At 42.6% G+C, this 26,230-nt stretch overlaps 1 protein-coding gene across 11 annotated transcripts in view; it reads left to right on the top strand.

The window, feature by feature from the left end:
* Window positions 1–25,398, top strand: part of TCF7L2 (transcription factor 7 like 2) — a 181,693-nt gene extending 156,295 nt beyond the window's left edge. For 2 of the 11 annotated variants that reach the window (XM_086616712.1, XM_086616711.1), the window contains 9 exons: window positions 862–964; window positions 3,714–3,800; window positions 10,232–10,357; window positions 11,268–11,427; window positions 12,144–12,251; window positions 17,126–17,174; window positions 17,726–17,776; window positions 18,928–19,000; window positions 24,652–25,398. In XM_086616712.1, coding sequence (XP_086472838.1) covers window positions 862–964; window positions 3,714–3,800; window positions 10,232–10,357; window positions 11,268–11,427; window positions 12,144–12,251; window positions 17,126–17,174; window positions 17,726–17,776; window positions 18,928–19,000; window positions 24,652–25,081 — 1,187 coding nt within the window. In that variant the 3' untranslated portion in view covers window positions 25,082–25,398. Of the gene's footprint in view, window positions 1–861; window positions 965–3,713; window positions 3,801–10,216; window positions 10,358–11,267; window positions 11,428–12,143; window positions 12,252–17,125; window positions 17,175–17,725; window positions 17,777–18,927; window positions 19,001–19,593; window positions 19,667–24,651 lie in introns of those variants that run through there. The other 9 variants (XM_086616722.1, XM_086616719.1, XM_086616713.1 and 6 more) reach the window with 8 other exon arrangements.
* The last annotated feature ends 832 nt before the right edge of the window (window positions 25,399–26,230 follow it).

Genomic DNA, 26,230 nt, shown 5'->3' with positions numbered 1-26,230 from the left:
TGACTTAAAAAAATAGGTTTTAGCCACAAATACAGTACCCCTTCCTTTTAATGCTCTCTGTTTTAATTTTGCTTCTGCTGTGTAATTGTGCTCTGGCTTGTTAATTGAAAGACCCAGTCTTGTAACCCTTACTCCTCTGAGTAATTCCTACTTGCTCTTAAGGTAAGGAGCGATAAGATTTAAGCCTTATATCTGGAGCTGGTTTCTGCTCTCCGAGTAGGAACTGCACTGGTTTCAGAGAGGACCGATGGGCTCTCTGTCCTTGCCTGCACACCTTTGACATCAACCTCCCATTTTGGCATGCACTTCCAGGCGTTTTCCCCGCCACTCCTAGGTTTTGGGAAGGTTTCCTAGGTTTGCTCAAGAGCAAACATCATTTGCAATTATAAGGACTTTGTAGCTCATTTTGGAGGTTACTTTGGAATAACGCCATGCGATTGAGTACACAGTCGAAGTATAGGTAGGACCTGTGCTCGTTTGGTGACTTTGAGACTAAAAGAACCATGAAGTTGATACAGGGACCATCTTTATGTTGAGCGTTGAAGGCAGCACCCAGCACAGCATCGCACCAGAACTATAGCCAAGATGCCTAAATTCTCATCCTGAATAACAAAAACATTCTCTCTGATTGCAGAGGTGACCGAGGGAGCGAATCACATCCGTTTTTCTAGTTGAATCTCATTTAACAAGATGCCAAGAGGCTCACTTTATAAAATAAGACTTTGGAAACCCAAAGTGAAGCCATGAGTATTGCAATAAAAATGAAAAGAGAGCAATTTAGAAACGTATGTGTTTTTTTCCTCATATTTTATGTATTTCCACGTCTCAATGCTAACATTGCTTTTTGTCGCTCTTCCACAGGAATTCCAAGGCCTCCACATCCTCCAGATATATCTCCTTATTATCCGTTATCACCAGGCACTGTAGGACAAATCCCCCATCCGCTAGGATGGTTAGTACCACAGTAAGGAGTTCCATTTTTTTAATTTCCTTTTTCTTTTTTGATGTGTAAAATTTATGATAAAAATTTTGTGTGTGTGTGCGCGTGTGTGTGCACTGAGATAAGTCTGTTTGCCAGCTGCCACTTCATTGAGTGGTTATGAATTTACCCACCTCATGAAGATTAATTAAAACTTATGCCAGGTCATGTGGTCTTAAACAAACATGAGCAGTTGGGCATAGCTTTGCATGTTGTCTCAACCAGCTGATGACTCATGAAGCATGAATTTTTAAACTTTTCTGCAGAAATGTCCTTTTCTTCCTGCACCATATGGGGTTTTCTCAGATTTGGTTTTCTGGTGGCTTAGGGTGGTTCTAATGGACTTTTTTTTTTAACAGGGCCATCCTCACTATAAATGGGCAATTTTAAATTTCATTGGCCTCCCCCGTTGAAACCCCTTTTGTTTATCTTGTGAAACAGTAGAGCTTTACATCGTCCAGTGAGCAGCATTCCTGGCCCAGACGTGGCTGGGCAGTTGGCATCTAAGGAATGGAATTTTCTTGCAAACAAGAAAGAGGAATTAGTTTACTTTATAACTGGCTAAGAAAAAAAGCTGTGGAAAGTTAGTTTGCGGTTTTGTTTTCTTTTCAGCTCCTCATATCCCACTTGGAGAGCATTGTTGGGTATGAGGTTCCCTCCAGTAACTGAATCCTTATTTTCCTTTTTTTTCTTATGTTGCCATCTCTGCAGTGAGTTTATAACACACTTCAACACTACCTTGGCCTTTTGTACAGTATATTTGATTTAAATACTTATAAAATACATTTGTATTGCTGGATACAACAGTTCTCTGCGTTATAAATCAAGGTTATTACCCTATTTTTCTCACATAACTGGCCTCATCAATATTGGAGCAATCATATTTATTTAGAAATTAATTGCCCGATGCTAGAAATAGTTTGTTCCTGCTTGAGGTTGTTTGACCAGTTGTGCTAAAATATCTCTCCACAAGTTTGCCCTCCGTGAAGAAGTGGAGTTCACACCCTGTAGAAGGGCAAGGCAGAGCAGGGGGTCCCCATGTGCACCCAGGTCTTGGGCAGGGAGAGGGATTGGTGTCAAAGGCTTTGGGAGCCTTTCTCAGGCACAAAGGTGTGGATGCAGGAGAGGTGGAGCTCAGATCTCGCCTCAGCAACCCACTTCTGACCTGTTTGCAAGCTGCCCTTCCTTGCAGAGTGGTTGTGCAATGTGGCTATGTAGAGGCTCTCCCATCCTGAGGGTGAAGCATGTTCATCAGCTCTCTGCAGAAGGCTTGAGTTTCTCCAGAAGAGCACAGCATGAGCAGAACAAAAACCCAGAGCGTTGCCTCCTGAAATCTTAAATTCCTCCTCATTTGTAGTGATTTACTTTTTACGTGGGACACTCTGAAGGCTAGTAGAATGCACATCAGCTGCTTTTCTTCTTTCTTACTTGCAGGACCTAGCTGCAGTACAGCCAGCTCATGCTCCTCTGTTGCAACTGCGTAGCTCGTGTTTGCACAGTAACAGCCTCAGCATTTAAAACAAATATACTCAGCTAATGCCAAAAGTCAGTAACATTAAAGACATGAGAGCATAGGGAAGAAATTTCTTTCTGTCTTTGTCCTGTGCCTTATTGCACTTCTCTGTCTCAGAACTTTACATCTTTATGTGTGCAGACACAGGTTTGTCCTCCTTGAGCCCCATGTCGTGGCTGCCAAACCATGTGAACGTTGCCAAGTGTGGCCAGTTTCATCAGGGAGGTGCTAATGGCCTCCTCTGTCACAGGCAGTCTCTGTCATCACTGCTGGTTTACAACAAGCCAACATCGATGGTGTACTTATCTACCCACACCTTCTCTGAGTGGTTATTGTTGAGGGACGATACCATCGCACTTGCTTTTGCTCTGGGAGAGTAGCATGGCCAACTTTGCAGAAGTAACCCAAGGTTTTTATTTCACCTCTCATTGCCACTCGTGCATCACCATCAACTTCCCAACCCATTTAACCTCAACTGGCCTGGATGTCTCTAGCATAGTACCCCCCCAGAAAGCACCCTGCCCGGTCAGATGATATATTTGAAGGACAGATGAAAAGAACTAGCCAGCACAGACAAACCTCAATCAGAAAAAGTTGTGTGTCTTTCATGAGGATGCTGTTTTGCATGTTGCTGTATTTTTTAATTATTGTAATGAGGTGTGATTGTCTATTGGTTACCCACAATACTTCTTGGGGACTCTCCCCCGGTAACTCTTGTCAACACTTGTTAATCTGACAAAAGGCTACAAATTAAGCTCTGTTAATTTAATGTTTTCTCACCGAGATCTAAATACCGAAAGAGGCCCAAAGCGCAACTGAAGTCCTTTGATTCACTGTACTTTATTTTGGTATAAATTTACATTCATTATTGTTTTCCTTTGGATGTGTAGCCCTCAATTAGTGTGATGGCTCCATTAAAGCAAGCGAGACTTCGCCTTTAATTATTACAACAAAACACCTAGTTTCAGCTTGGGGAGAGGGTCTCTATTGACATAAGCAGAGGTTATAAAATTTAATTAGCCATTCCTATCAGATTTATGGCATTCAAATTGTTCTGTGTTTCTTTCCTTTGATCCTTGCTGTACAATCCCCAAGATTTTTGTTCTGATCAAATGAGAATAAAGCTTACTGTGCAGAGAGAAGTTTTTTGTTGTGTGGGTTTTTTTTAAAAAAAGCCCTTTTTTCTCTCTCTCATTCCCTCTTTCCCTTCTTTTTTGCCAGGCAAGGTCAGCCAGTGTACCCAATCACGACAGGGGGTTTCCGCCACCCTTACCCAACAGCTCTGACCGTCAATGCTTCCATGTCAAGGTGAGTTCAAATGCTGAGGTCCTGAATCAAGAGCAAATGTAACTTCTCCTGCTGCCACCTCTAGAGGAGGGCGTTTCATCTAGGCAGAGTATTTTTGAAAGCACTTCAGTTAAACAGTCAGCCTTAGTTTTTCAGTGGGGTGGAGGAGGAGAGGACGAGAGGGGTACCTTCCCATTTGAGGAGAAGAGGGTGTCCTAGTGCTGTCATTGGGCTTTAAGAATTTGGTTTTGAGGGAGAGGTGGATGAGCGGGAAGTCACCTTTAAAAGCCAAACTAAATGAAAAAGCTGGGAGAACGTGATGTTGAAAAAGCAAGGAGGAGAAGTCATGACACCTTTTGCTTTCTCGGTGGCTATCACCCAGAACAGCGCTCTGTGTGCGAAGAGGGGAGTCTCGGGAGGGAGGAGGGCTGCTCTTCAAGCAGAGTTGGGAGGAAGGTTATTGTGCTATGTTTTCTCCTACCAAAGCTCCAAACACTGATAGTCAACATAAAAGGGCCTGCCTGACCTTCTAAAGCTTTAGAAGTATATATTTCTCCCCCTCCCTCCCTCCAATTAATTCCATCTAATTTTCCAGGGGCTGCTAGTTTTATTTACAAACTGGTTGGCAGCACTATGTTTAAGTAATCACTAATTGCTCCTAATGATAGTTTTATTTTCTGTTCATCTGATTTTCAGTCTGGTTAATTAAATCGGTGGAGGTTTAGACTTTCCTGATGGGCTGAAACAGCTAATCCATTTTGATGATGGCACATAATTAAATTAGCATGCATTACATAGCAAAGTTCCACATCTCTTCCCTGCTCTGTCCCTTCCTTTCCATCTCTGCAGTTTCATATGTGGAGGTTGGTGTATAGAGGATTTAAGGAGGAAAAGATGGGAGGGGGGGGGCACTGGGGGGAGAAACACCTCATTGAGAAAAGGAAACCTGTAACTAGAGCTCGTGAGTGAATGGGTAGGAAAATAGTGTGTTGCGTGCTTTAGATAAGTAGAGTACAAGTAAAAAAATTTAAAATTTGCCTGCATTGCTCCAGCAAACAGAGAGACAAATGGAAAATCAACTTTAAAAAAAAAATAGACCCAGTGTGGGGGAGAAAAAATCCTGGGTTGGGGAGAGAGCTGTAAATTTAAACAATGGTTCCCTCCCTCCATTTAATCTTTTTTAATATCTATAAAAGACTTGCAGGCATGGTGTGAGGCAAAGTAGATCTTGATTTAGTTTAATTATTATTAGAGAGGCTAGTCATTTGAGGGAGGGGGGAGATGTGGGACAGGGGAGTCTATATTCCCAAGGTAGGCTTTATGAAAGGTATCTAGTTAAAAAGAGTACACAGCAAATTAAATACATTATTGTGGTAATGGGACGACAGAAGTAGAGGTCTATTATACTTATGGCAGTTACAGGAAATGTAGGCTCCTTGCCCTGTTCTAGCACATCCTTTGATATTCATTCCATTCAGCAGCAGGGCCAGGACTTCTCAGAATTAAGTGATGGGTCATTATACTTTAAACACCATGGAGAAGCCTAGATTGGCAATTAAACAGCACTTGCTGACACTCGCTTGTGCCACCCTGTGACCCCCTTTAGATTGAGTTGTTGGAGCTCGGGGCCCTCAGCCTGCTAAATTGGTAGCAGGCACTTCTCCTGACGAGGGCTGGCTCTGAAATCTGCCGGCTTCAAAGGGAGCAAGATCATGTATAAACCATAATGTGGGTGCACCATGGCTCAAAAATAAGGCAGGAATAGATGAAATGTTACAAGTGCAAGGGGAAAATGAGAGAATAATGACAAATCTAATGCAACTCAAAGCAGAATTGTTGCACAGAAAAATGCATCCCACTGCTTGTGCATAAAATCAAGGCAGGCAGATGACATCCAGTTAACAGAAACATGTCAACAGTGAAGTAAAGTGAGAGTGAGTAAGAGAGAAGCCCCTGAGACAGCCAGGAACAAAAAATTAGTTGTCCTTAACAAGTTAAGACTCATCATTATATTCTGGCTTGGAGCCATAAAAGGAGACAGTGGCGTATAATGAGCTGCTTAGAATTTTTAGGGTGTTTATTGCAATTCATGGAATACTTGTCTAGAGAAAAAAATACGGGGGGATGTCTTAGGCGAAGGTGAGGGGTGTGCATACACGCACACAGCCTTTCTTTTTGTCTGTGACGCGCGCCCGTGTGCGCACACGTGCTCAGGCGCACACGCAGACAGATGAATAGATCTAAGATGTTTATCCTTTGTTTCAGCCCAGAAACTTCTCTCCTGGTTTCCCATATACGGGAACACCCTCTGGGCAGACTGTGCTCCGATACGTGGTCTGACGTGTGTTTTCTCATGCCCGCCGTATCAGCTGGAGCACCTGAGCTCAGCGGTGGGACAGCCCTTGCCCTGAGTAACCAGAGTAGATGAGAGATGGGGCTGGCGTGCCCGGGGGTGCCCGTGCCTGCCTGCGCACACGCTGCTGTTCACGGCTGGCCTCTGGGCAACAGCCCCGCAGAGGCCAGCCGTGGTCGCTCTGCTGGCTCTGCCCAAACGTTGCAGTCAGGGCAGGCCTTTCCATCCCCCGAGACCACATCTGCGTGTTTCCAGAGCCTTTCTTTAAAAGTGGTTCCCATCTTTGCCTGTGTTACGGTATAGACCTTTGGAGCATGTAATGCTTCCCAACCCTGAATATTCCCTAAGCTTAGTAATTACAGTTCATTAGTTAGAGTGTGCTTATGAATAGTTTATAAAAGGTTAATGAGTGACTAATAGTGATTTTCATAAATGGTTTAGACTATTAAGGTACTGTCTTCAGGTTGTTTTAACCATTTACAACTCTTTTCTCCGCTTGTAGCATCACCCCACTAACTTCTAATGCATGTAACATGCTTGTAACAGCTCTTGATCCTTCATTACCCCTCTATAATATGCCCTTAATGTAAATTGAGACAGGGTTAACTGACTGATGAGCAAACAGTGGACCCACTATGAAAAAACAGCTACTGTGAGAAAAAAATTAGGAAATAATTCAACAGAATTACACCAGACAAACGCTCCACAGCAGTTAAGTGGTGGCAGTGGAAAATACCTTCTGTAATTGAAATTTCAGAGGAAATTCACTTTTGCTGAGTGTAATTACTGAAGTTGGAGCATAGCCAGGAACTTAAAATTAACACTCTTTCCCCACTAGTATTGCCATGTGAGTGGATGTCTACATGGAAATAAATAGGCACTAGAACTTCGGGCCACACCCCCCCCCCCCAGCCCACTGAAGTCCATGGGACTGTATGAGCAACTTTGGGTTCTGGAGCATGTTTTTATAGCCCCGAACATAGGAAGGGGTGTGTAAGTCCAATAGGAAGCCTTATGTCTTGAGGGGAGAGATATTCAGTGTGAAATAATGAAAGGTCATTGGTAACGAACGCACAACTTCTTTGGGGAAACTGCCACCCCAGCAATAGCTATAGCTGCTTGTTGATGGAGGACATTGTGTCTCTGAAGTTTAGAGCTCAGTGGGTAAAATCTCAGGCCAACTGAAGTCAGTGGAGCTTTCGCCATCCTTGTTACAGCCAAGCTTTCACACAACATGCATATGTAGGCGGCTTCTCTTCCTCTGCTCTCCATTCCCATCTAGTCACTCTCCCATGTGCAAATAGTTTCTTTCTCCTAAACAGTAATTGGGAAAACATTATTCCTATAATTAGGAGAGGAAGTTACATTTTTTGCAGATTTGCTTCACCCTCCTCCATTTATTATTAGCTGGAGGTACTTAAATCTTCATTAAAAATAAACAAAATAACCCCCATCTTTTGTTGAATTTGTTTCCTTCGAAGATCCCCAATCCACCATTTAGCCAGAGTTCATTTTTCAGTGTGTTTAATTTTTGACCAGATCCTTATTTGAGAAGCTAGTCCATGACCCAGGTGTCACAGCCACATCATGAGGTCCTCTTCAGAAGCTTAACAAACACCAGCTTTTGTCCCCATTAATTCCAGCTGTAATCAGTCTTTTTTGATATTGGAGAGCCCTTCTCCAGTGATGAGTCTAACCTTATTCAGGTCCGCTCTCATACCCTTCTATCCTTGTGCTACCACCGCACTCAGCTCTTCTTCCTTGCTGGTATATGCCCGCTGCCCTTCCCACTCTGTCCTCGTGTCAAACAAGCCCAGCTCTTTCTGCCTGCTCTCTGAAGGTAGGCTTTTCTTCTCCATCTTCCTCCTTCCTTGTCCTGTTGTCTCTGGCTCTTGTTCCAGTTTGAACCCTAACTAGTCCCAGCAGCAGAGTCCTCTCGTCAACACTGGGTCTTGCCTAGGACAGTCATTTGATAGGGTGCATGTCAGCTTTGTATCACTATGCTTACACCACTTTCAGCGAGGTCAGGGTTTTGCCACGGTTTTGTTTTTGCCCATGTTCGTAAGTTGTTTTTTTTTAAAGAAAGCTCTTACTGTCAGTTTTTATTGTTTGCATTGTGCGTTGTTTGCATTGCATTTGCTGAGGTCCCCAGGCACTGTGCGAGTATGACCATCAAAATAGACACACACACAAAACTAGAGAGGGAGAGCAGAATAAAATGATACAGAGGCCCAGTTTGTGTCTTGCTGATGGTGAAGCAGTTCTGTGGCACAAGCGGGACCAGAACTATCAGTCTACTTGCAGCCTCACCATTGTCTTCTCTTCTGAGCTACCACGCACCAAAGCATTTCCCCAAGCGTGCACTTCTCTTCCAGCTGCGTTTTTTGGAGAGCAGGGAAGGCATTTTGACAATCCACTCAAAGATTTGTGTCCATGGGTCTTTAGCAGAAGTAGAAGTCTATGGAGGAATGACCATTTTGCTGCCTGTTCTCCTATTCCCTTGCCATCACGCCTTCCCATCACGCCTTCCTCCTTTACTTCTCTCCATGCTTTTGTTTGTAGGAGCTGCAATTCTCTACAGTTTGAACAGTTTCACATTCTCCCTGTCAGTCCCTGCTCTTCCCACCACTGCCTTCAAAGACAAAATACTTCCGTCTAATGACCCTGAGTACTACCAGCTGATAGACAAAGATCCTCAGAGCTTGTAGTGGACAGTACCTCTCGTTCATGAAAGCACTCTGTGTCATCTTCTGAATGTAGGGAATGTCTAGGCAGATTAGGGGGATTAAGCTCAGTAGCGGAATTTATAAGAGAGGGGAAAATAAAGAAATCCCGTTATATTTCTGATACTTGTACACAGTCTACTTACCCATGGTATATCACCTCATTTTGTGTCCTGTTTGATAGAAAAAATCACTGTATATTGATGATAGAACAAATAATTATGTATGCCATTGTGCGTTCCATGTTCTCAGGGTACTTTATTTTGACAGAAACTGTTCAAAATCTAGGATGAGAGTGGGGATTTTCAGTGATAAAAAACCTTGTCATTTGCCATAATCACTTTAGCCTTGGATTTTTGGGCAAGTTACCTCTGAACCAAATTTTTAGACTAGATCCCATTCCCTAGAAACCTGTGGACTTCAGTGGGAACTTTCTAAGGGACAGGCAGTCAGTCATAGTGTGCTTTCCTATTCACTGCAAAACCTTTCTGAGACTGTTGAGAAATAATGATAAGAAGTCAATCCTGCTTTCGAGAAGTTTGTTCATTTCAGTTAAAAAGTAGAAAGTCGGAATGATTGTGCCATGTTCGTGCTGTGGCCCCGACCGAGCAGTTGGATTCATGAAGAAGGATTGCACATCCTTCTGAATCCAGTTGCAGGACCAGGGCCTGTCCATGTATATGACCATAAACCATAAAGCTGACAACATTTTTTTTCTCTTTAGAAAAGCTAGACTGTTATTTTGCTTGAATTTAAACCTCCTTAGGTTACCTTAATGGGTCTAAATTCACTTAATTCCACAATCTTCCCAACTTCTGTTAAAGCAATGTGGCTCAGAGATTTATTAGACACAAATAAGTATTTTCTTTTGCTCTATCAACAAATGTAGCTAATGAGGCATCTATAAGGATTATCAAAAATGCATCTAGATTGCGTTTGCATTAATATTTTATATGGCTGTCAATATGCAACAAAAGATGTCATCCCAAATTCACACCATGATTCAGAACTATAAAAATTGATTCCTTGGTTGCCACAGATAATTTCTTAGCAAAGAAACGGACTGGTGGATTTTCGTGCAGGTAGCTGAAATTCCACTTTCGTCCAAGTTCATCCAGTTCAATTTGGCTTTTGTTGAAGATGTTAAAAATCATGATGTCTCATGTCAGTAATGATAATGAAGGGGAAGATTGGCTTTAATGACATTAGAAGAGTCATTATGTTTAATTTATTGCTAATTAATGCTGCCAGCTTTCATATGCTTTGTCTAGCTGTCATGTGCTTGTTATATGCATTTTTTTTTTAAATGTGTGTACACATCCCTCCCCATTCATTCATTTTTATTCTGACGATTTACACAGCTTTCTCTCCTCTAGGTTTCCTCCACACATGGTCCCGCCACACCATAGTTTACATACAACTGGAATCCCTCATCCAGCCATAGTCACACCAACAGTCAAACAGGAATCTTCCCAGAGCGACGTCGGCTCACTCCACAGCTCGTAAGTCGTTGCTTCCCGTGTCGTCTTTTTAGAACACCCAAAGCATCAACTGTGTATGTGTGGCTTTTAAAAAGGCTTGGATTTGTGGAAATGTTTTTGCTGTAAAATATTTTTTAATTGCTTTTTCTCTTCTATTCTAATTGATTTGAACGTAGTTTAGCTATACCAAAGTGTGTCAAAATATAGGTAACAGTCTTTCAGAGTCAGTCCGTGACATAGACAAGCAGTTATTCATTTCACACATTTTAACAAGAAGTGGAATTTTCTTGATCAAGATTCAAACTTCTTGACCAGTTTTCCTGTTACTTAGTGCCAGGTTCGAAGCCATTAGATATCGATATACAACAGGAGACAATGAATCGGAGCATAAATGGCTTGTTCAAAGCTGCAGAGAGCTGATATCAAGTTTAGGTTTGAACCGAGGAGAGCCCCGGTCCACCTCTGCCCCTAGTGCTTCTGGTGCTTATTGCCTTTCATTTCACGAGGTGAAGCAGAAAGACAGCGTTTCAGTTCCCAGTGATGATGGAGTTGTAACTATTTCCTCTACTATCATGGTCACAAGCCCTCCCCATGAACCCTTTTTCCTGGGTGCCCACGTCCTTCCAAGGTTCTTCTAGAGGCTGAGAGGGTACTTGGTGATATTGCGTAAACCCGAGGTGGGTTTTCATAGAATCATGGAATCATAGAATCGTTAGGGCTGGAAGGGACCTTCAAAGTTTTCTTGTAATACTTTTAAAACTGTTCTCCTGCAGCAGCCAGGGTGAAGGTTCTAGAGAACCTTCTGCACCTCAGACCTAGAGATTAATAGAAATTCGGAGGATTAAAGCTAGAGGGGTTGAGGGGATTAATTTGATAAATTCACAAGGGTTCTCACTGTGAGGTTTCTGTCTGTTGTGTCTTTACCCTTCAGAAAACATCAGGACTCCAAAAAAGAAGAAGAGAAAAAGAAGCCACACATAAAGAAACCTCTTAATGCGTTTATGTTGTATATGAAGGAAATGAGAGCAAAAGTTGTAGCAGAATGCACATTGAAAGAGAGCGCAGCCATCAACCAAATCCTCGGTCGGAGGGTAGGTAACAAGGGAGAAGCACAAGCAGGGGACTGAAACTTGGTAGGATTCACACCCTCTGGATCGCTGTGTTTTCCTGTTATTTGATAATGGATAGGGAAGTTACTAAACCAAAGGCCTTGGTTTGATTTTTGGTTTTCGCAGACCGTTTTTGCCAGTGGGATCATCCACAGGGAAGGGGGGTAGTTAATCAATAGCAGTGTTATTTCAATGTTATTTCCATGACCTGGGAAAAATCTCAGGTTTCTTATTTTGTCCTAGAAACAGGCAGAAAAGTAAGTGGGGAAGGAAGAAGCCTTTGGGAAGTACGGTACCAGTATCAGCACCTGGGAGAGGGGATGCCAGTGTGGGGAAGGGAAGGGGAGACCTTCTCTAAATCTGTAACTGAGATCTGGCTCACGACAAGTGGTTCAGCTTCTGGACCCTCTCACCTGCTCTTTATTTTTGTTTAGTTTTCTTAATTCTCTTCTTTCATCAAGAAACAGCGAGGCTGAGTGGATGTAAATGATTAGCTGTGACTCAGTTGAGTTAACTGGAGTTACAATCTGGAGTTATAAATAAAATATGAATGGCAGCATGCCAGGTCATCTGTTTTTCTCTCTATTTATGAAAATCAACTCTAACTGTATATATAAATAATACACTCTGCCGTTAATACGCTTAAAAAAAAACACTTGTGCTTTTTATTTTGTCTTTTTCTCTTTTCTTCACCTCAGTGGCACGCGTTATCCAGAGAAGAACAAGCGAAATACTATGAACTAGCAAGAAAGGAACGACAGCTTCATATGCAGCTGTACCCGGGCTGGTCCGCACGGGATAACTATGTAGGTTCCTATGTAGGTGGAAATTTTTTTAGTAGTAGAGCTTGTAGAAATGTATATGTGAGCTGCTGAACTACGACCACACATTGCACACAAGCACTACTTGGAAAGCGTGCGTCAGGATCCCAATCTGGTAACAACTACGGACGCTTCCCTCTGCGATACTAAAACTATTGGGGATAAATCCCAGCCTTCCACTTGGAAGAGGCTTCTTGGCTGGGACTAGTAAAAGGTTAGAATTGGGACATGACAGTAGAGCTCTGTGAAGAAACTCTTGCCTTCACTTTTACCAGCATCTGGGAATGCTGTTTGGCTTGCTGGTCATTTTAAATTTTATTTTTGAAACCAAATTAAAAATTTCCCTAGTATGGCTCCTCTCCTTTCCACCAAAACGATGAATAATTAGTGTCTTGTGCTTATCTGTGTGAGAGTATAGTGGAAAGTGGAAGAATGACTTATCCTAGCTTCAGAGAAGGACTGGCAAAACCAAAAGCGTGACTTGTTTGAAAGTCTTACTCTCAAGTGGGGTTAAATGAATTATTCCACGCTCTACTGTTGTATATTTCGATTATGTTTTGCTTTTTCATGGCCATGCTATCTTTTTTTCCCCCCTTCTCCTCATTTTTTAAAAAGTGTTTTGGAGTTTGTGATCAATTCATGGAGTGTTTTTAAGATTGATTTCCCCCTCCGCCTTTCAGAAAGCCTGTTTTGTAGCTAAAAGTGGTAGAATTTTTTTATCTGTTAAAAACATAAGGCCAGCATTGTAACCACTTACTAGTAGTATATAACCCCTTTTGCCATGAAGGGTAAGTGGTGCATCTGGTAGTAAGTGTTTGCAAGCCTAAACCCATAAATTCTTGACAGATTTGTGGATTGGTGGGAGCTCTAAACCTTCTATAGGATAATGGCAGCATCTTGATTATTTTTTCAAAAAAATAAGTAAAAATCACCTAAAACTTTCAACTCTAACTCTGGAATAAACCCTGCTCCCTACCTTCCAGATAGACTTCCATGCAGGTTTGGGGACCAGCAGCTGTAAGATTGATGTCAGTTATATATAGTGTTGCACATTTTGTTTTTGTCAAAATCTGTCTCGTCCATCATCATCATCATCTCTGCCTACTTTACCATGAATATCCTATTTTGCCGTAAATCACATAAACAGTGTGCTTTGTTATAAGGCAAGGTTTACCTGTATGAGAATCTGGGCTTTTACATGTATGGATGGGAAGAAGCCAGTTCAGAGTCTGCAGCAAAGCCTAGAGCAGCAGCAGCAGCTCTCTACGCTCTTCCACCATTTCAGCAGTGCAGAATACATGTCCTCACTTATTTAGCAATGTGTACTTCAGGACATTTTTCAAATCCTTCTGTTCTTTCTTGATCATCTCTTCTTTCGATTGGGCTCTGTCTCACTCCCTCCTTTGTTCGTCGTTGCAGATGTAGCTGTGCGTGCTTCTCCTCAGAGACCTCTTTAAGCCCAATGAGGCACGGCTCCTGCTAAACACCTTTTCCCTTTCTCTCTGGCATAGTCTGGCCTGAGACTGTTAGTCTGTAGGCTTGAGGTAGTTCAGCACTGTGCAGTATCATCTTCTTGGGTGTTCAAAAGGGAGTATAGGCTCAACTGAGGTTTCAGGAATGCTCATTCTGCGCAGTGACTGTGCCACCGACAGATGGGCACGTACAAAGCCTTCAGTGTTTAGGACCTTTTACTTTTGTCCTCACCGTGTGAGCACTGAGAAACCCTTTCTTCTCGAGCTAAAAAGGACAGGATGAGAAAGCCGGCGCTTTCCCAGCGGCTTGATGCTGTACCCCCAAGTGACCTTCAGGGGGAACCTTCCTGCCTGAGGAGAGCGCGGTACCTTTGCATCACACGATTGCATCATCTGCAGGATTTATTTATTTCTCCTCTCCTGGTCCATTCAAGAGCTCTGCGAGTTCCCCCCCTCCTTCGGAGTTTCGTAGGGTCTCGAGCCCTTCACGCACCTGGAAGGGGGAGCACGTCTGAGCTGCTTGAGATGGTTAAATTGTTAGGCAGGAGGATGAGGCCAGCAGTAGCCCAAGTCTACAGAAACAGGAGCAGTACATTCAAGAAACGCAGCTTTCAGCCCGCTCTTAAATAAGAGGATTCAGGGAATCCCTTGTGGCTCGTTGGTTCACGAGGCACATTTGCTCTTCCTGAGATCTAATGTAAGATGTTAAGCAGTGCTGAGTGCTGGACGCAGAAGTATGTAAGGGTCTAGTCACCTCGCCTGCTGCTTGTCTAGAAAATTAGTGCCAGAGAGCTCTGCAGTCCTGTCAAAGCCCATGTTGGTTTGGCTCTGTAAAGGGAGCTGCCAAAATGGTTACCAAGTATTTACATCCAGATTTACTTGCAGCCTAAGAATTTATATAGTACAATGATGGAAAACGTTACAAACCATCTGCTCAAGTCTTAGGAGGACAATCTGAGGCAAAGGCCTCAGTGTCTTCTGCAGAGCACTTGAAAAACTGCCGCCATAATTTTTTCTTAAGTCCATGTATTAATTTAGCTACGTAATACAATATCTTCTCGTAGCACAGAAATTGAGCAAGCAAGCCAGGTGATTCTTCTCCTTAGTTCCTTTGAAAAGGGTGTAAAAAAAGCTAGTGGGACCTCTGTGAGTTTTTTGTTAGGAACAATTTTCAAAGCCTATGTTGAAAAGGAACCAGAAAATCCTGGTCCCTGGCTGACATTCTCGTCTATCAGCCATTTTTAACAGATTCCTCCCTAAAGGGATTATAGTACTTTAGTACCTGGCTTGAAGAGTTTGTAAAGGGCAGGTAACTCCTGACCTCTGCTCTAGCTGGCCCTCATCTGAAGAAGTTACAAGGTCTCAAATTGAAATAGCTCTTGAATTCCCAAATGTACTGCAAAAATTAAGCAAATTTGCCACAGATGCAGTCTGTTAATTATGCAAGTGGCTTCGTTGAGATTAAATAAAAATCAAGCTTATGGTCCTGAGGCAATTGTCTGATTTCGGTTATGTTGTTGTAAAGCTGGAAAAAATTCACTGACTTTCACAGCGTTACTGTCAATCTAGATCAATATAGACGGAGCAGTCTGAGCGTCTTAGATCTTTATGTGATATGTGGACTTCAAGATACCATGTTTTTCCCTATTTTATTCTCAGAGAGCTTTAGGAGCAATGCTTGTCTATCTTGTCTGCATGTCATGTTAGACTGATGGCTGCTGTAGCAATTGACTCAGAGCAACAACTTTCCATATCCCCCAAAAATTACCTCAGAGGTGTTGGAGATGATTTCTCAGCAGCATCCAGACTACAGGATTTATGTGTGCGTTGTTTAAAAATCCTTTGAAATGGACAGCACACTCAACTTTTTTCCATCACCAGAAGGCTCTCGTGAACAAGACTGTGCTTGTGGCAGCCTGGACAGCTGGGTGGCAGTTTACAACTCTGAGCAAGCAAGGGGGAATGAGTACTGAAGTCCCATGCCAGAAAGCCAGCTTTTAGGGCAGCAAAATAAGACAGCAACAACAAATCAAAATCCAGCGTTCACATTGGGGAAATTTCTTACTAATACGTTCCAGGGAACGTGTTATAGTGGGCATCTCAAATGTTATAGTGGAGGTCCCAAGCTGAAGCCAAATCTTAACCATTTAGCTGGGAGCCAGACCAACCTACTGAGAAAGATGTCCATCATGTGGGAGAACCTCTTGGCTTCCCCACAGATATGTCCAGCCTTTCAAAAGTGCTGTGAGATTCCTTCTTCCAAGACGTTTCTATTCCCTTTTGACCACAAGGGCCTGCTGGCCTAGTGTCTTTTCACCCACTTCTCTTAGTACCACATCTTCAAAAGCCGGGATCTCTGTGCTGTTCACTTGACATCGCTGGCCCAAAAGTCGTTGCTTTTAGCATCTGGGGAGCTGTGAAAGTGAAATTACTCTGTCCCCTTGCACTGGCCTTTTTGTGCTGCTCTGCAAACCTCATAGCTCCGTGTTTGAAAAGTTTTCTTAAAAAATCAGTTTTCTCTTTTGAGCCATGCTTATTACTTTATAATTCTTGGAAAACGATCATTGGGTTTTCACAGAAGTTGAGCTTCTGGTCATGTCCTTTCCCACACTGCTGGAGGGAAATGGAGAAAGAGCCTTTCTCCAGTCAGAAACCGTAACAAATTGCATCATCTTGTGGGACACTATTTGAGAAGGGGATGCAGTTTAGCATAATATTACTAGTGATTTTTTTCTTGTGATGGAGCAAAATATGGGCAAAGTCTTAGTTACATGTGGATTTTTTTCTCTTCTTGGCTTTGCTTCCTAAGTTGTCGGCGCACTTATAAACCTGCAGGTTAGGTTTTGCTCGTTACTGTGGCTTCCTCTTCTGTGTTAATAGTCAGTTTTGGGTGTAGAGGAACTCCAGGGTCTCAATCTGACCTCACTCATGGACTCTCCCACTTTAAATCTCCGCTGTTGCCCCTTCTTCCCCTCCTCATTCCGCAGAAACATGACTAGGAATGTTTGGGTTTTTTGAAGTAGCAGCGTACAAGCGTCAATATTTCTGTCACGATGATAATCTTATCTCAAAAGAAGCATCTTGCAAGTTGTTCTGCCCCCTCCCCAGCTGCTTATGGCTTTGGTGGGTGTTAGCATTGTGGGGGGGCTGCAGTAAGGCTGTACGAAAAGGCACAGGGTGGGCAGACAGAGCCATCCCCAGGGTGTGAGCAGCCCCTCGGGGCTCCCCAAGCCTCCCCGCTCCAGCAGCGAGCCGGCACTGCGCTTCCGTGCCCTCCCCGAGGAGCTTCCCGCACCCCCCCAGCCCCATCGCTTGGTGCCGTCTGGCGAGGACACGTGTTTAGGGTTTGTTTTTTTAATCCTTCTCATTTGTGTATGTTTCCTGCAGGGAAAGAAGAAGAAGAGGAAAAGGGATAAGCAGCCAGGAGAGACCAATGGTAAGTAAAAAGAAATCTAAATCCCTTGCTTAGTGGAAGTGTGGCAGTCCTGGTGTGACGCTCCTAGGTATGGGGGAGGTGGGTACGAGTCTCCTGGCCTCACGGGGGGCCGGTCCCTGTACTAGACAGCCTGTTTTTTAACGCACTCTAATTATTTACGCGTTATTGCCCTTCTAAAGCTAGTGATGAAGCCATTGCATGTCAGAGCCTCTTGTGACGTTAGCCGAATTCGTACGTAGTAATCGCAAAGCCTCTAACTGCAGAGCCGTAGCTGTAATGCCTATGCCATCGTTTACAAAGTTGTCCGCTTAACTTCGCGCATACGTGTGTGCGTGTACGTACGTATGTATGTGTTTGGTATTAATTTGGGCTGTACTTGTATGTTCTGATGCATGCCTTACAGTGGTAAATCGCACCCATTTTAAATTAAGGAGGTTTGCCGTTCCATATAGGAAATTAGAAATACTGCATAGGCAATCTCATAGTCAATTTTGAAGAAGCCCTGACTTGGTCTTTTTGAAGCCTTTGTATAATTTGTTCTTTTTTTTCAGAACACAGCGAATGTTTCCTAAATCCTTGCCTTTCACTTCCTCCGATTACAGGTGCTAACGTCATTTTGAGTCATTTAAAATAGTTTATAAACTGCTTTTTAATTTTTTTCCTGCCATTATAGACTTTAACATTAAACACTTATGACATTAAGAAAAAAATACCATCCACACGTTTTGATAGTATTTATTATCTATATATCTTTATATCTATTATATGTTTGATAGTATTTTTTAATTTTGTTTTTCGTTTTTGTAACAATTGCTATTAAAACAGTAATACAGTAAAAATAACGCAAGAGTTGTACTAACTGTGCAAATTGAATATGCAGTATTTCTTTAAAGAGACTGATAAAGAATGGAAGCAAGTCAGTAATGAACCTCCTTAATCTAATGGCATTTTTCATGGCTCCCACTAAGTCTTCTCACATTAGCATGCATATGCATTTTTTTATTATTATTTTAGTTTTGGATTATTTTTTTTTTCCCTTTCTGCTCAAGCCTATTCATTGCAATTCACTAGCTGTACTAACTCAGCACCTTGCCATGCTTTACATTTTATTTTCTGGCTGATACTAACATGCTCATTCCGCAATCTGCTTATTCTTATCCATTCTTTTAAATACAAATTAATAAAAACAAATAAATTGAACGTTATTCCAAAAGCTGCATTATCCCAGGAGATATAATTTCCTTTTATTTTTTTTCCCCTCTTATTTTTATTTTGTATCTGAGTTGAAGAAAAAAGCATGTTCAGGATCTAACTTCCATACTCAGCTTCTTTTCTTCCTTTTTTCCCCTCCCTCTCAAAAAAGAGAATAAAAAAAAACAGCCCAGATGAATCTTGCCTGAAACATCCTGCTTAGACCAGCCACAATGACTTTCCTCTACCTGCTCTTTTAAAAGGGAAAGAAACAGTCCTTTATAAAGGGATACTGCAGCTTTAATTGCAACAGCTAATCTCAAGAGTTGAATAAAAATGTGATTATCACTTTTTTTAACTTTTAAATCAAAAGTCAATACTTTGCAATTAATAACGAGGACATTGATTTTTATTCCCTTTTTTATTTTTATTTTTTCCTTATTTTTATCTTTCTCTTTTTTCTCCCCTTTTCTCTCTTCCTCTCTCTCTCTCTCTCCCCCCCTCTCCCCTTTTCTTTTTTTTCTCTCTCCCTTTTCTGCTCGCTTTTCTTGAACTCATTCAGACCTGAGCGCTCCTAAGAAATGCCGAGCGCGCTTTGGCCTTGATCAACAGAATAACTGGTGCGGCCCCTGCAGGTGTGTATAGTTTTCCCAGACTCGCTATGGCTGATTTGCAGCTGGTTTATTTGGTACTTTCCCCTTTTTTTTCCTGCCTTGTTGCTTTGTAGCTCTGTGTTGTGATCTAGAAGACACAAGGGAGTGGGACACTGCCATGAGTTATCGTCTCTCTGAAAGGGTTTTGCTTATTTTTTTTTGGTTGTTGTTGGTCTTTTTTTTTTTTTTTTGCCTTCCTCTTCGCTGCTGCTAGCCAAAAACCCACTGTAAAACAGCATCAGCCTTAAGCCCATCTGATCTGTGGCTCAACCACGCTCCTGCCCTCCAATCATCCACCCAAGGAAAGTCGCTCCCAAAGCCCTTGATAACACAGCGTTGAGCGCGGTACCGACACCGGACGGACGCACGGCCGTGTCGGAGATGTTTTTGTTGTTGTTTTCTTTTGGCTCATTGTCAAAATCCTGTTTTCTTTCCCTGCCCTTGATACGAGGGGAGATTACCAAATAAAACTGAGGTGATTGAAAACTAAACGTAGCTGTAGCTAAGATGACGCAGTCCAAATGAGCTCTATCCACCATTGTGTTGTATTTTTTGTGTTTACCTTATGCTAACAGATGCAAATACTCCAAAGAAGTGTCGGGCATTGTTCGGGCTTGACCGACAGAGTTTATGGTGCAAACCATGCAGGTATAATACTACCCATTAGGCCTTTGGGGAAATAAAAGCAATCTGTCCTCTTAGTGCATTTGTGTGATTTTATTTTTTTAATCTTTTTCCCCACTCCCCACCTTTCTCTCTCCCACAGCATCAATTGCTAATAATCTTTGATCTTTGAAGTTTCTTGCTAATTTAATGCCATTTTTCTCTCTTTCTTTACCAATAACCTCTCCCTGGTGGTAGAACTGGGAACAAGAAAACTTGAAGTCCTTAAAGCTGGCAGTTTTTCAGCTTTTTTATTATTTTTTTTTCCAGATTGTCAGCAAAATGAATGTTTAGCTGGACACCTATATTTTGTCATTCATTTGGGTTTATGTCTGCTGCCGCCAACAGCTTTTTAAAAAGGTTCTGGGATCTGCAGCACTAGTGTTTTTCTCATGATTGGAGATGTAAAAGCCAGTGTTTACAGCTTATATTGTACTCATTTTTTGGTATTATCTGCAAAATTAAGTACCTGTCTGTAGGCTTCTATGCCTCGGTAAGGTTTATGTAGATATTCGTTTTTTAGATGATCTGATGTCTTTTTTTTTCTGATTCTGAAAATACGTTTTTCCTAAATTTTATCCCAACAAGTGAGCTGTAAATGCCTGAGCTCTAGACAAAACTAATTACTTTAGTAGGACAGTTTCTAGCATTAAAAGGAGATGAAAGACATCAGAGAGCCCAGATTTTGGCAGCCCATGTTCTACTGGAGTTTAATTCCATATATAACTCAGTACGTGCTTCTTTCTTGGTGGAGGGATACTGAGTAGTTCTTTTCTCATTCCTTTTTCCTTATATGATCGCATTTGGTTAAATTTGTTGTTTCTTTGTTCTGATACAAGCAGTCTTTGAATTTGGAGTATTATGATGGTAGGTATTTCAACCCAAACCACACTCTGTGTGTAGTGATTCCTCTCCCACATTTTCCCCTCTTACTCATGCCAGTCCCATGTGCTCCATCTCATTTAGAACGTAGATCAGATGTCCATCGTATTTTGTGTATGCACGCAGTCTTGTTTGTGCTTAGTGTCGAGGGAAACGCAGATTGAGGGTGGTGTGATATGTCAAAATGCTAGAGAAGGCACCAGAAATGCCTTCAACAGATTGCATACTGTCCCAGTCGAGGCATGCTAGTACCGGGTGTTGGGGTCTTACTTATCAGTACCTGTACGTATGTTACACAAGCTTTGAAAGAAGCAGTTTCTTAAAGCTCCAAGGAAGAAGGATTCAGTCCAAAAGAGCTGGGTAGCCACTTCACTGTGTCGGGAGGCTCAAGTCTCATGCTAGCCAAAGACTCGAATGCTGTATTTAGTTAGGCTTTATTCTGTGGTTAGCTCACTACACACTATCGGTAGATATTTGTGTTGTCTAGAGACAGAGTGTTTGAAGCATGTCAGGCTCGATATGCCAAGTACCAGAACTGGAGGCACATCGTGTTTGTGTTGCTTTATCTTTCCCTGCCTGCTTAAGTAAACAGCATACTTTTAAAACTACATTTTATCAGCAAGGGGACTTTTCATTCAGTCTGTACAGTGCTTAGGTTACATGTGAAGCATAAACTCTTTCTTAACTTACGCCAGATTTTGCTCAGAAATCTTTGCAGCACATCAGAGACGACTTCAGTGGTGTAGCTGTTAGCTTTAGACTTGCTGATGCAGAGTCAGCTGCTTGTCTTTTTGTTTTGGTTTGGTTTGGTTTTTTCTGAGTTTCTTTAAATGCATGGAGGCGTTTTATCACTAGGTGTTAGAGCATTTCTCTCCTAGTTCTGGTCCTAACTGTCATAACATTGCATTCGCTAGCATGGTAGCGTTTTGTAGCACATCTTACTTAGATGCTGAAGATGTGCAGTTTGCTACTACAATAGACACTGAGACGTCTTTACTCACAGCAACTGAATAAACCCTTGTCCTCGGCTGTGGCTTTCACTCATGGCAATTGCAGCATTATGGGTTTCCCGATGCTGTCCTGGGCTAGTTTCAGTGGCAGCACGAGAAGGGTCAGGTCTGTTGGTGTTTGCTGAACTGATGTAGCAGTTGACACTTTCAGAGCGATGCACAAGTGAATAATCCTCACTAGTGCTTCTGAGAGGGGATATGTAGTATTTTTGTTCCCACTTTAAGGAGAGCAAAACTGAGGCACAAAGAGTTCCTCAAATATTTATTTATTCCACTTCACCAGTCTTCCTAGGTGTTGTTCAATTCTGGTAATATTTGGCTTGCAGGGTTATGGGTTTTGCCCATCTATGGCTTCTGTCCCACCTAACCCTGACGCATACATGACCACAGATAACACATGGTGGGAATGGCACAGGCTGGAGAAACGTCCCTGCCTTGAGCCATCATGATTTAAGTAAATGGCTTTTCATACTAAAAGTGGCCACGCTATTAAAGAGTTTAATATACAACAGAAGCAGAGGAAGCAATCTGCTACCTTAATCCTAGTCAGAGGAAAATTACTTCAGATAGCAGACCAGTGGGTTTAGATTTAAAAATATTTTTAACTCTGCAGAGTCAAAGTCAGATAGAGCTGGTTTAATTCTACCTTGCCGTTAAGAACTCTTCCTTTTGAGCCACAGAACTTAGTATTAAAAAAATTATTTTGAATTTTTGGCATACTAGATTCCAGCTGCCTCCAATGAAATAATTAACTGCCTTGTAGGTTCAGAGCAATCCAGTTGAGTGGTTTCTGGACCACCATCAATGAGACAAGCAGAGCTTGGGTCTCTGCTTGCAAATTACTTTAATTTGGGGATGGCAGGGCAGCCCTGCCCTCTCCAAATTGTGAGAAGCCACCTTTCCACACAGGTATTGTCAGTGAGCTTTGGGAAGCATGACTGTTCTGCTTTGCTACTTGCAGCTGTGCAGAAGGTCTTAACATGAACTGTGGCCCTGGTAGCATTGCACAGCTGAAGCTAGGAAGTGGTGAGACAGAGGTGAGTGGAGGGGAGAATGAGCAGCAGAACTGTCCTTGGCCAAGGACAGAAGAAAGCCAAGGAAGCCAGAGGCTTCCTACATTGTTTGTTCATGGTAGAAGAGTTAATAGGTTCTGTTTTGAGCCCACCAAATTAATTTTTTTTCTGTCTTTTAACGTTGCCCTAATAAAGCATGGTTTACAGCCTTTACTTGCTGTCTTCTACCCTCCTTTCTTTCTTTCTTTCTTTTTAACATTTAAGTTGCATGGTTGTCTTTAGTTTTTAGCATGTATTGATCTGCAGGCTAACGTGGTTAAAACTCTAATAGCCCTAACCCCTTACCTTGCCATGTGGAACGTGGAGCAGAACCTGAGAGCAGAGCCTGAGTCTCTGGAGGAAGGGACGTCACAACAATGGTCCCTCGCTGAAGCTGGTGGAAAGACGGAGTGCTGGGGTTGCTGTTCCCTTCTTGGCTATGGGAGACAATATCTTTTAACTCAAGGATCAAGTTGGCTACATCTCCCTTACAATCGAGAAACATCTAGCCCCGTTGCCTAGATAGCAGACCTTGGTTTAACCCAAGTCAAACGCAATTGCCATGCATAGGGAAGAACGTTGACGTCCAGCAGTGGAGCTGGGGCACTTATGTGAGTAGGGAATGTCACCCAGCGACATTCAGCTGCTGTGCCACACTCAGGTGCTTCCTCTGATGAAGTTGCTGAGCTAGGAGGAGGTATCCACTGGAGGGGGAGAGCAACCTACTCCTTCACGTTGGTGGCTTTGTGCAGCTTAGCTGAGTGTCCAAAGTTTTTGTGGCTGAGCAGCTCTAGGCAGACTTTGTCATCTACCTCAGGCTGCGTGACAGCGGTTCAGCACTTCCTATGGAAAGTGTGCTTGTGAATAGGAGGGCTGGAGAGCCATCATTATGAGGGTCAAGGTGGCCGCTGAACGTTGTCCTGCCAGATGCTGTGGTTGTTTGCCTCTTTATTTCTGTCCTGCTGCTAGAATTATCTTGCATATACTTGGCAAGAGAGATGGTGGGATACTGTCATCTGCTTTCATTGCTCCTTTACATTATTAAGTGGACGGAGGAGAAAAGATCTCTGTTGGGTCACTTATTTATTTGAAGATGAGCGGCTCTTGCAAGACTCTCGTATTCCCTGGTGTGAAATAAGCTCCATGTTGCTCCTCACCTTTATACCTGTTGTCATGCTTTTCACCTACTGCAATTGGATCCCACTCTGGTGTTACATGGATGGCCTCTCAGAGGAAAATTCCCCAAAACGCAGACGAGCAGCTTCCCAAATCTACCACTCTCCCTTAAAACAAAAACTAAAACTGAGTCGATTTAAAGCCACAACCTGCAGGCCATACAACCAGTTATTCTTGTTATTTTGGATCATACTCTGTTTATGCTGTTCTTTTCCTGTTTTTCCTTCTGTTTGCTTTGTTTGTTCATTTTGTTTTTATTTCCCCTCTCTCCTTCTCTCTATTATATATCCCTCCTGTCTGACTCTGACGTTTCTGGATTTGGTGTGGTTCTTAACAGAGGAGGAAGCAATGAGCAGTAGTTTGCAGCCGTCCTTGCCTCCTAAGAGACGACAGGTGACGCAGGTGTAGAGATAGCCCCGTTGAGTTGGACAGCGTTATGGGACATCTTGAGATACCATCAACTACTCAGAGCTTTTATTTTATAAACCTTACATTTTTTTATTTTCATTTTTCCGGAGGAAAGACGAGTTTGTAGATTAGCACAGTGGGCTCCAAAAAACACCTTACCTGATTTTCTGGTTATTAAAATAACTAAGGAAAGGAGGTGGCCTGAAGAGGAGGGGGACGAAGAGACAATTGGTGAATCCTTTCCAAATCTGTTAGCTGAGGGGGGGTTCCTGAGCGGGCTCAGTGCCCAGGCCACCCCACCAGACCCCCAGGACAGCGCGTGGGGCCGGGCTGCCGCCCGCGCAGAGCCCAGAGTAGCTAATTGACGGCTCTTTGCTTTAGATGACTGTCTCCATCAGCGTCTCTGCCCTTTATTCACAGATAACTCTCTCCCTGTTTCTAGGAGAAAAAAAAAGTGCGTTCGCTACATACAAGGTGAAGGCAGCTGCGTCAGCCCACCCTCTTCAGATGGAAGCTTACTAGACTCTCCTCCGTCCTCCCCCGCCATGCTCGCCTCCCCCTCCAGAGACTCGAAACCACAGACTGAACAAACGCAACCCCTCTCGCTCTCATTGAAGCCCGACCCGCTGGCGCACCTGGTCATGATGCCGCCGCCATCCTCGCTCGTCCTCGCCGAGAGCGCTGCGAGCAAGCCCGGCGCCCTGCCTGCCGCCAGCTGCCCCAACGGGGCCCTGGACCACCCGCCGGCCGCCCTCCCGCCGGCCGCCGCCGCATCCCTAGCACAGCCCTCGACGTCCTCCTTGCATTCCCACAGCTCGCTGGCGGGGACACAGCCCCAGCCGCTCTCCCTCGTAACCAAGTCCTTAGAATAGCTTTAGCCTCGTTAGCCCTTTCGGTTTCCTTCGGGGGGATTGAATTATGTTGGGATTTGGGCTTTGGGTTTTTTTCCTTTCGTGTTGTTTTTTGTTTGTTGTTTTTTTTTTTCCCTTCTCCTCCTCGTCGTCGTCCGCTGTTCGTCGTCGTTTCTCGGTTTTGTTTTTAATTCGTGCCACGTGGCTACATTAGTTGATGTTTTATCGAGTTCATTGGTCAATATTTGACCCATTCTTATTTCAATTTCTCCTTTTTAAATATGTAGATGAGAAAAGCCTCATGATTCTGCCAAAATTTTTATCAACAGCTGTTTAAAGTCTTTGTAGCGTTTAAAAAATATATATATATACATAATTGTTATGTAGTTCCAATAGCTTAGTTTTAAAGACTGATTTTAAAAATTAAAAAAAAAAAAAGAAGCAATTTTGAAGCAGCCCTTGCCGGAGGCATTGGTTCTTTATTATTTGTATTAAATACGAGCTTGCGAACCAATCATTTTACATCTGGTTTTTAAACCTTTAAGGGCACAACGAATGCGGTGCCGCTACTACTTCTTTTTTTTTTCTTCCTTGTGTGAAACAACCTTTATTGTGATGTTACTTGTTATTGTTTAAATGTACAGAAACAAAGGGTTAAAAAAAAAATGTGTTAATATACCTTGTTCCATGGTGTTGTTCTTTTTGGGGGAGGGAACGCTACTCAACAATTAAAAGTATCACAACGCTATTGGACCAGTAGTATTTATTGCTTTAGAAATTGCTTGTTGTATCTGTATGTTGTCCCTTTTTAAATGTTTTTTTCCTCTTTTTTTCTTGAAACATTGTATAAAGTTTTTTTTTTTTCCCTTAGTGTAAGCATCTTATATATAACAACTCATTTGTACAAGGTTTTTAAGTTTATATATAAATGTGTATATATATATTTTTTCCGGGATTTTTGTTTTTTTGATTTCCTTTCGTGATTTTTTTTTTTTTTTTTGCTATATGAAACACAATTGCCACCAAATGGACGTTCGCAGATGCATTTTTTCAAGGATCAATAGTGTAAAAAAAAAAAAAAAAAAAATTGCTTTAAAAGCCATTACACACAAAAAGACTTGAAAACTTAGCAAGGGAAATTTTAGCAACGCTGTTTGAAAAATAGCAAGG

This window comes from Tauraco erythrolophus, chromosome 9 (genome assembly GCF_009769465.1).
Source record: "Tauraco erythrolophus isolate bTauEry1 chromosome 9, bTauEry1.pri, whole genome shotgun sequence".
In the NCBI taxonomy this organism is placed as follows: domain Eukaryota; kingdom Metazoa; phylum Chordata; class Aves; order Musophagiformes; family Musophagidae; genus Tauraco; species Tauraco erythrolophus.
Note: the sequence above shows the minus strand (reverse complement) of the source record. Positions and strands in the feature narration are given on the sequence as shown.